This window comes from Tachyglossus aculeatus, chromosome 9, assembly GCF_015852505.1.
Source record: "Tachyglossus aculeatus isolate mTacAcu1 chromosome 9, mTacAcu1.pri, whole genome shotgun sequence".
In the NCBI taxonomy this organism is placed as follows: Eukaryota; Metazoa; Chordata; class Mammalia; order Monotremata; family Tachyglossidae; genus Tachyglossus; species Tachyglossus aculeatus.
Genome location: NC_052074.1, coordinates 53,133,578 through 53,146,795, shown reverse-complemented (window position 1 = coordinate 53,146,795; position 13,218 = coordinate 53,133,578). Strand labels below are relative to the sequence as shown.

The 13,218-nt window shown below is 41.8% G+C and overlaps 1 protein-coding gene across 2 annotated transcripts in view; it reads right to left on the bottom strand.

The window, feature by feature from the left end:
• CERS6 (ceramide synthase 6) overlaps positions 1-13,218 on the bottom strand; it is a 198,349-nt gene that overhangs the window by 87,408 nt on the left and 97,723 nt on the right. For both annotated transcript variants that reach the window (XM_038751397.1, XM_038751398.1), the window contains exon 4: positions 10,602-10,659. In XM_038751397.1, coding sequence (XP_038607325.1) covers positions 10,602-10,659 — 58 coding nt within the window. The remainder of the gene's footprint in view (positions 1-10,601; positions 10,660-13,218) is intronic.

Genomic DNA, 13,218 nt, shown 5'->3' with positions numbered 1-13,218 from the left:
AGATAAGTGACTTGTCCAAAGGCACAGACCAGAGAAGTGGCAGAGCCAGGATTAGAACCCAGGCCCGTGCTTTTCCACTACACTGTGCTGTTTCTCTTGTCCTCCCTGGGCTTCAGACTAGGAGTAAGTGGAGTCTCTAGCCTGGGAGCCCTGTGAGAGCATGTGAAACCCTATAGTTGCTGGGTCGGGGACCACAAAATACCAATAGGGACAAGAACTGGTCGACACTTTGTCTCTACTTCCAGCCTCTTTCCATCAACCTGCCTGCCCTTCCCATAGGTTATGGGGCAAAGCTAATGGCTTCAGCCGCTCAGGGCCAATCCCACAGGGGCAGTGGGATTCACATCCCAGGTGGAGACTCTCTCTCTTTCCCCTTTTAGAATTAAAATTCTCCCCCTTTTAGACTGTGAGCTCCCTGTTGGATAGGGACTGTCTCTATATGTTGCCAACTTGTACTTCCCAAGCACTTAGTACAGTGCTCTGCACACAGTAAGTGCTCAATAAATACGATTGATTGATTTATTTCCCCCATCATTTCCTCTCTCTTCTGTCCTGATGGCAAATGGAGTCCCAAAATTCCTTGGATTTTTAAAATACCCTGATACAATATTATCCGTAGAGCAAGATTTCGGCAAGTATCTTTAGAGATGATCAGCATCTGGTTTTTTAAAGACTAGACATTTTTTCCGCCATAATTGAGATTGGTGGTTTGTTTTCTAAGGAATAAACAGTGGCAAAAGTTAATTAATCAAACTTTATCATTATTTCTGTTCTGGATCAACCATGAGCTAAAAAGAAAATATATATATATATATATATATATATATATATATATAACTAAATGGACTATAAATGAAAGTTATTTCTTGCTTTAAGCTCCAAACATCAATGATTTATAAAACGTAAGTAGCATCACAGTACATTTATTATCTCCTCCGATTAGTTTTGAACAGCTATAGCCATACATAATTTTCTGTTATTGCAGATCACAGTGGTCTCTCAAGAAACCCTCTGGCATGGCATTATTTTGTGATTACTCTTCACTGTGATATTGACACTTGCTCTTCTGATCAATACAAAAATATGATCCCTGCATGGTACTGCCATGAAGGTGAAAGCTCCTTTGGCAAAAGTTGACTACTCAGAAGAATTTTACTGCCCAGGAAACAAAATTATATTAACTTACTGTATGGCCACCAAATACTTTCCACAATTATGCTCACTAAGGAGATAACTCATATCAAATTCTCAATTAACAGGATGTAAGACATCTAGGACAGGATGATAATTGGGGGAAAGACCACATATTGAAATTAAGCTTAGCCAACCCCTCCCTTCATCATCCATAATGCTAATACCTAAGTTTGCTTTGTCTTTGGAAAAAATCCTATTTTCAACCCTTCCCCTCACCACCCCCTCAAAGCCCAATTGTTGCTATGCAGTGTAATACTGATTTGAAAATTGTTCATTCATGTCATTCTAATCCTGATCCTGTAATCAACTGAAACTGTATTTGTATATGAACTGTGAGATTTGGTCTATAAAAGCAACCGGCCTGACCGTGTCCCAATATTAAGGAACAATTTGGTTGGCTTTAGGCAATTAAAAGTCTGGTATAATGCTATGTTTCCTGGGTGTGCTTGACAAAATTTTAACTGAAGGAGGAAGAGGAGGAAGAGGATGGTGGTGGTTCATTAATTTCTGCAGTAGGATGGAGAATAAATTGGATAAGTTGAATTCCAATGACTTGAAAGAGTTCATGTACTTTCTGAATGTTGAGCAATTTACCTGCCACTTTCTCCAAGAAGGATCCTTAAAGAGAGCTTGGGTCAGTCCACCTTCACAGATAGATAATTTCATTCAGAGAATCTATTCTGTTCTTAAAGATGTCCAGTGAGATCATACAACCTTCCTGATCTCTATCCTGTTCCCCCAAACCCCACTGTTGTCAAACCTCATTGACAGGAAATTCTCTTGTTTCTCACCAAAATCCCTAAAGTAGTACTTTAAGCCCATTTCTCCTTGTTCTCTCCCCAGCAAAAATAGAGGGGAGCTCTCGCTATAAAAAAATAACCCTTTCATGTGCCTAACCACTATTGAGATTCCCTAAATATTAATTTCCCCATGGTAAATAATCCTAGTTCTTTCTACCTCTTCTCCTAGGCTCTTTTTTCTGACTATTTACATCATCGATCAAGCAATGATATTTATCGAGCACTTGCTGTTGCAGAGCATTGTAATAGGCACTTAGGCCAGTAAAATACAACAGAATTGGTAGACACATTCATTCATTCATTCAATCATATTTATTGAGCACTTACTGTGTGCAGAGCACTGTACTAAGCGCTTGGGAAGTACAAGTTGGCAACATATGGAGACGGTCCTGAGAAACAAATATGGTTTCCACAGATATCAAAGAAGGGTTTATTTGTAAGAATAGAGCTATGCCCCATCTAGGGTGAAACAGTTCATTTGTTATGGTTTTTTTCTCCCCCAATAATGAACAGTCTGGAAGTAACTTAGATAGAATGTTAAAGCCAAGAGCATGCAGAAGTCTGTTTGCTAAGACAAGCCAGCATGCTTTTGTTCCTGAAATGTAAGAGTCCTCTGCCTTCCTTGAAACAGAATAGCTGACTCCCCAGATGTAAGCATAGCCAGCTCATTTTGCAAAATGAGCAACCTGCATTTCCTGATAGCCTGCTTCCCCTTTCAAAGATTGCACGGTTAGATACTTCAGGTTCTTTTCAGTAAATATTTGCATGGTGATGCAGTAACTGACAACCTGTAAATAAACCCGTGTTTCCCTGCAAAGATTCTTCCAACATCATAAAGACTTAGAATCTTACATTCCACATCACGGTACGCTCGAAAAAGAACAGTTAATGTTCAGATCCATTCTGACTGGGTAGATCAGTTACCCATCTGGACAACTGTCTCCGTTCTTGTATCAAGCATATAACATGTCCAATTAACACTAGAGAGAGCAAGTATAATGGCAAATCTTTCTCCAAAGGAACAGGCAGTTTGAGACTATTTCGATGTCTTTTATGCCACCTCTAAGGTGATGTAAAGTAATGCCACAGCCAAAATTTAATGTGGAAAATCTTTCCTCCCATTAACTCAATTTTTAAGCTCTGAGTTCCAAGAGTGACAGTTAACTGGAGACCAGTTTACTAAGTCAAACACCTGGTTCTAGTTCTGTAAAAAAGCATCTCTAATGAAAGGGGCCCAGAATAACGCTGAGGAAATGAGTTTCAAAAGTTTGCAGTCCCTGAAACTAAACCAGAAAAAAAAAACCAAAAAAACCCAAAACACAAAAATGAACCTTCCCAAATACCTTGCTAACATGAAATTAGACTCCCTCATCTAATCTTGGTTCAGAATGCTGAAGAGCTTGAATCCCAAACTCACTGAGAGTCAGGGCATCAGCATACCATTTCATTCTCTTTGGGGGATCCTGAAAGTCTAAACTGGTCAATCAAGGGGGGAAACTTCCAAAACAACACTGAGCCTTTTGTACAAGGAGGAACAGGAGTGACTCTTAGCAGATACTTCTCCCAAGATTTGGGATATGATGGCTGGGAAACTGGTCAGAAAGGCAATGAGACAGCACGAGTCTCGTAGACTGAAAGAAAAGTTTGCCCTTTCGGTCAGCCCCGTTCTAATACCCAGTGACTGGATGTGTGCCCTCGCCTTCCCACCCGGCGGCCCTTCCGTGCCACTTGGGCAGGGCTGCAAAGTCTTTGCCAATGAAACTCTGCCTCCTAGTGCCACCGCGGTGGTGAGCTTTGCCGGCTGAAAACGACGGGCAGAAGCACAGCAAAAGAGGAGGAAAAATCAACGCTAAGTCCGCACGCCTTCTCCAGCAACCTCCCCCCTCGAGGGTGGTGGGTGATGCCAGTGGGGTGAGGGAAACAGAGCTGAGCAGAACCCCAACCCCATCCAAACCCACCCCAAGCCCCAGGATGCAAGTTACCGGGGGAGTGAACGAGAGACCGACCTGCCTAAAAAAAGAAAAAGATTGATCCAAACCAGATTGAGAGTTGGCTCTCCTTACCACACTCAATGAAGGCCAGGAGATGGAGAATAAGATGAGTTGGAGAGGGAGGATCCAACCCCCTGGCCTTACCTCCTTCCCTTCCCCACAGCACCTGTATATATGTTTGTATCTATTTATTACTCTATTTATTTTACTTGTACATATCGATTCTATTTATTTTATTTTGTTCTCTCTCTCCCCCTTCTAGACTGTGAGCCCACTGTTGGATAGGGACTGTCTCTATATGTTGCCAACTTGTACTTCCCAAGCGCTTAGCACAGTGCTCTGCACACAGTAAGCACTCAATAAATATGAATGAATGTGGTGTATTTGGAAAGAAAGAGGGCTAGGGAGAATATCATCAATGGTATTTACTCAGTGCTTAATGTGTGCAGAGCATCGTACTAAGCACCTGGGAAAGCACAATACAGCCTGTAGACATGATCTCTGCCCCCCAGGCGCATGTGTGTGTATAAATGACTGTGAGCCCATTGTTGGGTAGGGATCGTCTCTACAGACTGCTGATTTGTACTTGCCAAATGCTTAGTACAGTGCTCAGCGTACAGTAAACGCTCAATAAATACCATTGAATGAATGAATAAATGGGTTTTGTAGGGGCGAGGGGAAAGAATAAGGGTCTGTGTTCGGGGGCGTGAGTGTGAGTTTGTATTTTGTGGGCATGTAAGTGTGTCTATGTGCGCACCCTCGTGGGAGATGGGGGAGAGGAGGAGGAAGGGGAGGAGGCCATCTTTTGGCTCCATCCTGAGCCCTTTTTGTATATGCCAATTTTTCCTATAATGAAGGAATGAATTACAACCCAGATGAACTCCATGCTAAAGAAAAGTCACGTTATGGTACATGTGCCTTGCCCAGGTCAGCACTCATGACACAACCATTACTATCTATCCAGGCAGACACACATGTGGGCAAATGGATGTTCCCAAATGTTTCTGACACGTTCTATCTAAAGGCCGTAATGAAAACACTTGTTTTAGGAGAGCGCCCTGTATCTCCGCTGTCCTACTGAAACATATTTGGCTTCAAGTGAGTGACTGGCTAATCAGTCCAGGAAAAATGGTGCCTCTTCTTTCTTTAAAAGCCCACAAGGGTGGAGACTTCAGAGCTTCCATGCAGTCAATTCCAGGGTTTCTCCTCTGCTAAACAGGAAGTTCTTTGTTTTTTCCCTCATGGTATTTGTTAAGTACTTATGTACTAGACACTGTACTAAGTACTGGGTTGATACAAGATAATCCAGTCGGACACAGTCCATATCCCACATGAGGCCTACAGTCTTAATCCCCCTTATACAGATGAGGTAACAAGGAACAGAGAAGTTAAGTGACTTGCCCAAAGTCATACAGCAGACAGGTGGCAGAGCCAGGATTATAATCCAGGGCCTCCGACTCCTAGGCCTGGGCTCTTTCCAGTTCAGTTCTTTCCACTACGTTAGTTCTTCTTCATCCTAACTCAAATCACTCCTTTAGTTTTAATTTAAGTCCATTTTCATTTGTTCAGCTCTCAGTGGATTTAGGCCAGCTTGTCACCACCCTCCCCATTAACCTTTTATGACAACTATTAAATGATCCCTTCCTTAGACTTCAGGGAAAGGGCACCAATATAAGCAACACCAGAGTAAACATCAGGACTTCCAAAGAGCAAAAACAGACATAAAACCATTTACCAAAAGGCCAAGTCCATATCAGCAGTCCCTCATATTTACAATTAACCCTCCACGGCTAGCAGCAGCACGGCTCCACTCAGACCAAGCTCTACTCAGATTGGAATGCTTACGGTACCAGGTTCTGTCAAGTAATTCTTGTTCCACCCGCCATCTCCGTGCAGGGCTGGGTTTTGCAAGAGGCAACATTTCACTTTCATATATGTATATGAAGAGTGATTTTCATTTCAGTTCTGAACTTTCTTTACATTTGATGTTAAACTGGAATTGAACTCATCTGCCTCTCCACCCAATGTTTCCCAAGCGTATGCAATTTTTTCACTTGTTGTTCAGGACAATGCTCAGTTGTGATGATCACAGAACATAAGAGCCCTTATCATCCAACTTCAGTGAAATGTTTTTGTAGCTAAAAATATTGCTTTCAGCATTGTCCCGGACAAACTATTTTTCTTTACGTTGCCAATGACAAGATCAAGGATTATATCTGATGCAGAGTGAACGGGAGGGCTATGAATTTTGACATACGGATCAATACTTCACAAACCCCATTATCACTTGTAGGGGCACTGTTACTATTTTGAATAAAGAGGGAAGATGAATACTAACGCAACCCAGTTTCCAAGCACAGCCACCCATCCAGAAACGCATACCTTAAGTTTGTCAGGGCATATTAATAAGGGGAAGAATCAGTGTTCCCGGGAGATTTTTGGCAGCCAGAGCTGAACCTCAGCATCGTGCAAAGTGTAGACTTTGGCCTGCAGGTACAATTTCTTCCATAGAAGCCAGAATATGCAAATGAAGAGTTATTTACATTTCAGTTCTGAACTTTCTGTACACTTGATGTATCTTCATTACCTGGACTGAAATGAGAAAACTAAGCTTTCTCCACTTCTACCCTCAAACAAATCCACCCTAGCCTCTCCCATACTGCAGATCTTTACACAATAGAGAACAGGGAAGTATCAAATTTCCCTTCTTTCCCTATGTCCCTCCTATCCCCATTTCCTCCACCCAGATCTGTGGCTGTGCACAAAAAGAATCCAAGTTGAAAAGTTTCCAAATTCCTGGGGGGAAAATTTTTAGCCACATAAAATTAAGCTATAGCAGTCCCTTAAAAACATGCTGAAGACTCAGTGCAGTTGAAATGTCTTTGGCAGCTTAAAGTTTTGAATAGTTATTTTGGGTAATGCCAAAAGTAAAATTATAGGTATTTCTCCGTCTATAGAAAATAATGAGCTGTTCCAACCACCTTGTTACTCAGCTTAGTTTTTCAGTGAACAGTGAGGTGATATAGACAGTTTGAGTGTAATATTGAAAAGGAGGGCAAGGAAAACAGTAATTTGGTTTTATAACAGCCTAGGTGAGTGACTTCATCATCCACCTTTACTCAGAAGACCATTTAATTTCATGCCATTCTGTAGGTGCTCAGGTTCCTTGGGACCCCAGGTTAGGTTCGTCATTCGTCAGAGGGAGATGAATCAAATGCAATCTCTGAGTAGGGCTTCTAAATAAGGAGTCTGCTCTAGGGGCAGATGAAACATCACTAGCTTTTTCCTAAATGACTAAACCTCAGACCTGGTGCCTTGGTCAGAACTTCACTGGTAACTAGTCTCCCCAAGCCGGTGTGCCACTCAAGGCATGGTGAATTTCTCCAGCAAGACTAGCATCTTCTGGTTTGTGGATTAAATAGTCTTTGAGATAAGAAGTTCTCTAGACTGTCCCTTATCAGTGTGAGTTTGATTCAGAAACAGGTCTTGAATTATATTCCTGAAGGACCTTGGAAGCTGCTTGGGTTGCTTGGGCTGACTGATATGACAACTATCACTACAGCCTCACCAACCAGATTCATATTTGGGGGGTATTCAGCTGATATCTCAAAGTTAATATATTCAAAACAAAACATCATCCCATCCAAACATTCTCTTCCCCAAAACTTTCCCATCACTGTTGACAACACAATCATCCTCCCAGACTCACAAACCCAGAACCTTGGCACGATCCTCCACTTGTCTCTCTCATTCAACTGCAAAGTCAATCAGCCACCAAATCCTGTTGGGTCTACCTCCAAATCATCTCTAGAATTTGTCCTTTCCTCTATCCAAACTGCTCCCATGCTGATCAAAGCACTTATTTTGGGAAGTGATCCTATAGGGACAGGTCACAGAAGGACTAGGGTAAGTGATGGCAGGAGAAATGCCCTCCCCACTGCCCACCCATTGTATTCAGAGGTTAGGATCCCAGAGAAGTGAGACTCCTACCCCTCAGTTAAGGAAACAACCCTGTGGACTGGCAGTAGATCTACCCTGGCATCCAAAGTTCTGGAGGAAGGATTTGGAGGTATAAGGTATAACCTGGAGTCCCTTGAGAGAAGCTGAAGGATCATGGATCAGAAGAACACAGGAAATAGGATGCTTCTAGGAAAGTAGATAGGGTCCTGAGAAAGGGGAACAGTGTTAGAGAAAATAGAAAGGGAAAGAGAGTGGGAATTCATTTCAATTAACTCTTTAATAGTATTTTCAATCCATCCATTGAAAACCCACTTAGAGCTCTAAAAACTGTGCCTGCTTCTCCAAGGGAAACAAGACTTGACTTCGAGGGGAGGGGGGCTGTTGGGGGGGGAGGAGTCTGGTTTGTGTTGCAGGGAGCTATACAGTTGCTAAACTGATGAAGTTGAAGGCTGGAAAATAAGAGACAAAGAAATGCTTCTGTGAAAGACCTGGTTCTGGTGGTCTCCAAATGGAAGGTGCCAATGACAGAGTCTCTGGTCAGAAATGATAAATGGACCCTGGTCCATTTCTTATATGCTGACCAGTGATGGGCCAGGGATGTGAGGTGACTACCAACTGTGTCATACTGTATGGTCGAGGAAGAGTAGGATACAGTAGGAGCTGCTGGATTTGGCAAGAAGGTGGTCATTGCTGACCTTTGAGAGGGCAGTTTCGGTGGAGTGTAGGGGACGGAAGCCAGATTGGAGGGTGTCGAGGAGAGAGTTGTCGTTGAGGAATTCGAGGCAGTGGGTGTAGACGACTCGTTCTAGGAGTTTGGAAAGGAAGGGTAGGAGGGAGATAGGGCGATAACTAGAAGGTGAGTTGGGGTCAAGAGAGGGCTTTTTTAAGATGGGGGAGATGTGGGCATGTTTGAAGACAGAGGGGAAGGAACCAGTGGAGAGTGAGCAGTTGAAGATGGATATTAAGGAGGGGACGAGGGAAGGAGCGAGAGATTTCATAAGATGAGAGGGAATGGGGTCTGAAGCACAGGTGGATGGAGTAGCACTTGCAAGGAGGGAGGAGATCTCATCTGAAGATACTGCTGGGAAGGATGGGAGAGTAGTGGAGAGGGACATGCCCTCTATGTGGGATATTGAATGTGTCCAACTGATTATCTTGTATCTACTCTGGTGCTTAGTATACTGCCTGGCACATAATAAACGCTTAACAAATGCCATAAGCATTATTATTCTCAGTGAGTGTGACTTGCAGCTGAACCAGCCTCATGACATGATCTAAACCATCCCAACTACATGTGTTGTGCAGGCCAGACTGGGGAATACGCTCTCAGGCCAGGAGGACCACTGATCACAAGGACACCAAGTGGAATATGTTTTCCCTGCCATGTGGCCATATTTGCTCTTCACGTAGTAAGTGCTCAAAAAATACCACTGATTGATTTGCTTTTTCCTTTTTTGAAATATTATGACACTTTTGGACCAGCATTTGCCACTACTACTTTCTGCAAAGCACAGTATAGGTACTGCCTTGTCCATTGATTAGAAAACCCATTTGCAGGGTTAGTCCCTTACAGTCAAACATGCCTGTGAACTCTGGCCAAATACAGAGCAAATGGAAAATAAGTATACATCCTTTCATGCTGTGGGAGATGACTGTGACTACTGTGGATGAATAAATCAGTGGAAAACTGGAAAAATTCCTTTAGGGAAAAAACTTTTCTCTACTGAAACTTGAAAATTAGTACTCATTATGTGTCTTGCACAAATGGGAGGAATGCACCTCAAAAATGTGAGATTTTGAAATACTGCTACATGATGGGTTTTTATCAAATATTTACAAGGTAATGTACCAGGTGAATATGTCAACTAGGATCTTTAAGATACTTTGAGGCATTTTTTGTTTACATTTGAGCATCTACATCAGACTTGTCATTTTCAATGACTTGAGCAGGAGTCTGGGTTTGAACAAACCATTGAAAATCAGCTCCCAAATTAACAGTCTATTAAAATTAATACATAAAGATAATCTCTTGATGCAACCACTTAAACTGTTGGCTTACAAAATAGCAGAATAAGGAACTGCAGTTAAAGGTTCCACTGCAACAATACAGAAATGTAAGTGTATCATACACATAAATTATGTCACCCAGAACACTGAATAGCCAGCAGGGGGAAAATTCAATCTACGATAAGAATCCGATTTTGCAACACCAGTTTCAATTGTCCCTGATTACCCTGAAAAAAAATTAATGCATCAAATGCCCTGTGACGATGGTAGTGATAAGAATGTCTGATTATAACTGGTTGATTTTCCAAAAAGTTTCTCATGTGTGCAGAGAAATAACCAAAAAATTTAAGGCATCAAAATACATTTATAAGGCTGGAGCACAACTCTGATAATGTCACTGGCTACAAACAGTCAAATGAAAAAGACATGTTGCCTAGCAACACCTACCTTTAGAACTGTTTTTGGGTAGCTGCCTTAAAGTTTATTATGGAGTACAAATTGCATAACTTTTGTAAATCAAATGTAACTGCACAAATTGCTTCTAGGTTGTGCTTTTATTGACTTAAAAAAGCACTGCCACATGCATAGAGGAAGTCATCAGATAAATCGTCAGTTATAAAAGCATTGGAAAGTAACTGAATGTTCCTACCTTCTTCAGGAACCGGACTCCATAGGTAAATACATAAAGGTAAAATGTAAATCTCCACCTGCAGAAGGTAAAATAAATCAACTCTATGATATCCGGTTTGCATATTTTTGGATGCACTATATATTGCGTGATTGTGAAACCAGCCATCTTGATCTGCTTGCTACTGTCAATGAACCAACTGCTCCTTGAGCAACATCAATTCTAGCTACGGCACACTTTATTAACATAGTTTCAACATTCAAATTTTTATTCAGAATACTTTGCTTTAATTAACATTGTTAGTCCCTCTTTCTAGCTATTGTTGTTTACTGGGTTCTTTAGCTTATTTATTGTTTCACCCCCATTCGGAGCCCAGCAACTTGAGGGTCAATCAGAAAGTTAGTCCTACACTTGGTTCCTGACAGGCTTTACTTGGGCATGAGAAATCACTCAGCTTGTCTGGCTGGAAAAGAGAAATGGTATTTTTGAGTTTGAAAGTATCAATATTATTAGAATCCAAAGGTTGGGGCTATACTAATTAAATTGGGCTTCTAAAACATAAGATGATTTAAACCAGAGCAGGTATTTTGGGAGCCTAGGTTAGAACGACTCTTTATCAGAGCACAACTGAAGAACACAGAGGCCCAAACCCTTTCCAAAGAGATTCTCCCCTCCCAGTACTTTGATTATTTCTCTTCTCTGCCCCTGAGATATGAGCAGGACAGCTTTCCCCAAATTTGTCCCAACCAACTGTGGAGCAAACCCCTCCCTGGCAGAGCACTGGGAAACCTGAGTTCTTCTAAGTGGCATTAATTTGCCCCTGTCAGAACCTGTGAGGGTTCCTGCAAAGAGCAGGTGTGCTCAGTTGTTTTCAGGAGTTGAAAACTAGTTACAAAAGGACAGAGGAAATTAAATAAACAGAAATAAGAACAATATGGTGGGACAGAAGCCTGTTAAGCCCACAAATGATAAGGTTTATTTTCAGAAAGCAGGAGACAATTTCATTGAAAAGGCCTGCAGGGCAATTTAGGGATTTGGGGAGAGCTATCCTGACAACTGCTGCATGGATAAGGTGCCTATGTGTGTTCCCTGGAGAGACCGATCTCATCCGCACCCACTAAGCATCCTTAAGGTTAGCACTAGTTCTCAAACACACTCAAATTGATGTCAAGCACTAACATTTAGATAAGCCCGCCACTGAAACCCTTCACCTGCTAATGCACAGCCCGGGAACCAAGATGAGGTTTAAGGAAAAAAGAATTATTCAGCAAATGTCCCATGAGCTACAGGAAGGTTCGTTTAATGTGCTATGGGCCGAGAAGGCTATTTCACTCAGCAGAGATTGAAAATCAAGCCATTCATCTTGAGTCCAGCTCAATCATCAGTTTACTGTGGGTGAGAATTTCTCATTTGAAGGAGGGACGTCTAGTTTCAAGACATGATTTCTTAGATGTGGTGCATTTTGTAAACAAATAGTTATGGAAAAGAAAAATAAATCTAAGGATTTTAGAAATCCAAGCACCAGAAGTAAATACATGTGAAAAATTTCTCATGTGGCATTTTATCAATTCACCTTTTATTCTGTCACTACTGAGGTAGCCAGTGGAGAAAGTGGGACAAAGAATAATCATAGTCTTTCAAAGGTAGGTTGATGCGTTAGTCATCCCAATAACAGTTTTTAGTGCATTTTTCCAAGGCCAGAGGTCATTAAAAAAATATCTCCAAGAACTTGCTGGCCCTTGGCAATAGAACTACTGCATTCTACAAATTACGGAAAGTTTATCATGCTATGAGGAGACATATAAAATTGTGAAAGGCATTCACAGTGTAATTCCAAAGTTATTCCCCATGCAATCCCAAAGCCTGAATATTTAGTCACAGTTCTGTGGCTCGGAGGTTTTCTTGCATCAGACCAAGATATTCTGTGTCTATGGCTTTTTTTTTAGGACTAGTTCTGCAATGACCACTGTAGACAAAAACACCCTACAGTCAGGAAAGCCCAGAAATCTTGCTTCTCTGTATTTAGGATTTCTCCCATTCCTTTGTAGATGGTTATTATTTTGAGGCAGTCACTCGGGATACTCATTATGTTCAAATTACATCTTTTGGCCAAAAGTCTGCATGAATAAGGGGGTAATGAGTTCCTTCAGTGATCACAAACAGCCAGGGCTGGAGGAAACCCTGACCGATCTTTCAGGCAGGACTACGTATAAACCACCTTAAACATAGCTGAATCTACACTTTTAAAGTCCTCCTTAGAAAGAAGAGATTTGAAATCCCTTCCTCAGTGACCAACTTTCTGGGCAAAAAAGCCCTCACTGTCAAAGTTCTTTGCCTCATCTACCCTAAATCTTTTGTGCTGCAGCTGAAGTCTTCTTCTGGGTCGCCATCTGAACTTGAACTGCTGGGCATTATTCTCTGAGAAACAACTTGCCTTTTCACATTTCATATTGTAGCAATGAGGAAAATGTATTGCTCAAGAGTGCCTGGAATGCAGCCATTCCCCTGCGCACACTTGGCACATTCATGCATAGGGTCTCTTGAGGTACTGATGGGCAAATTTCCAACACCAGGACTTAAAAGACCTAAATTCATGGGAATGTAAAACCAAGTATGTTTTTCTTTTTTTTTCCCCTTT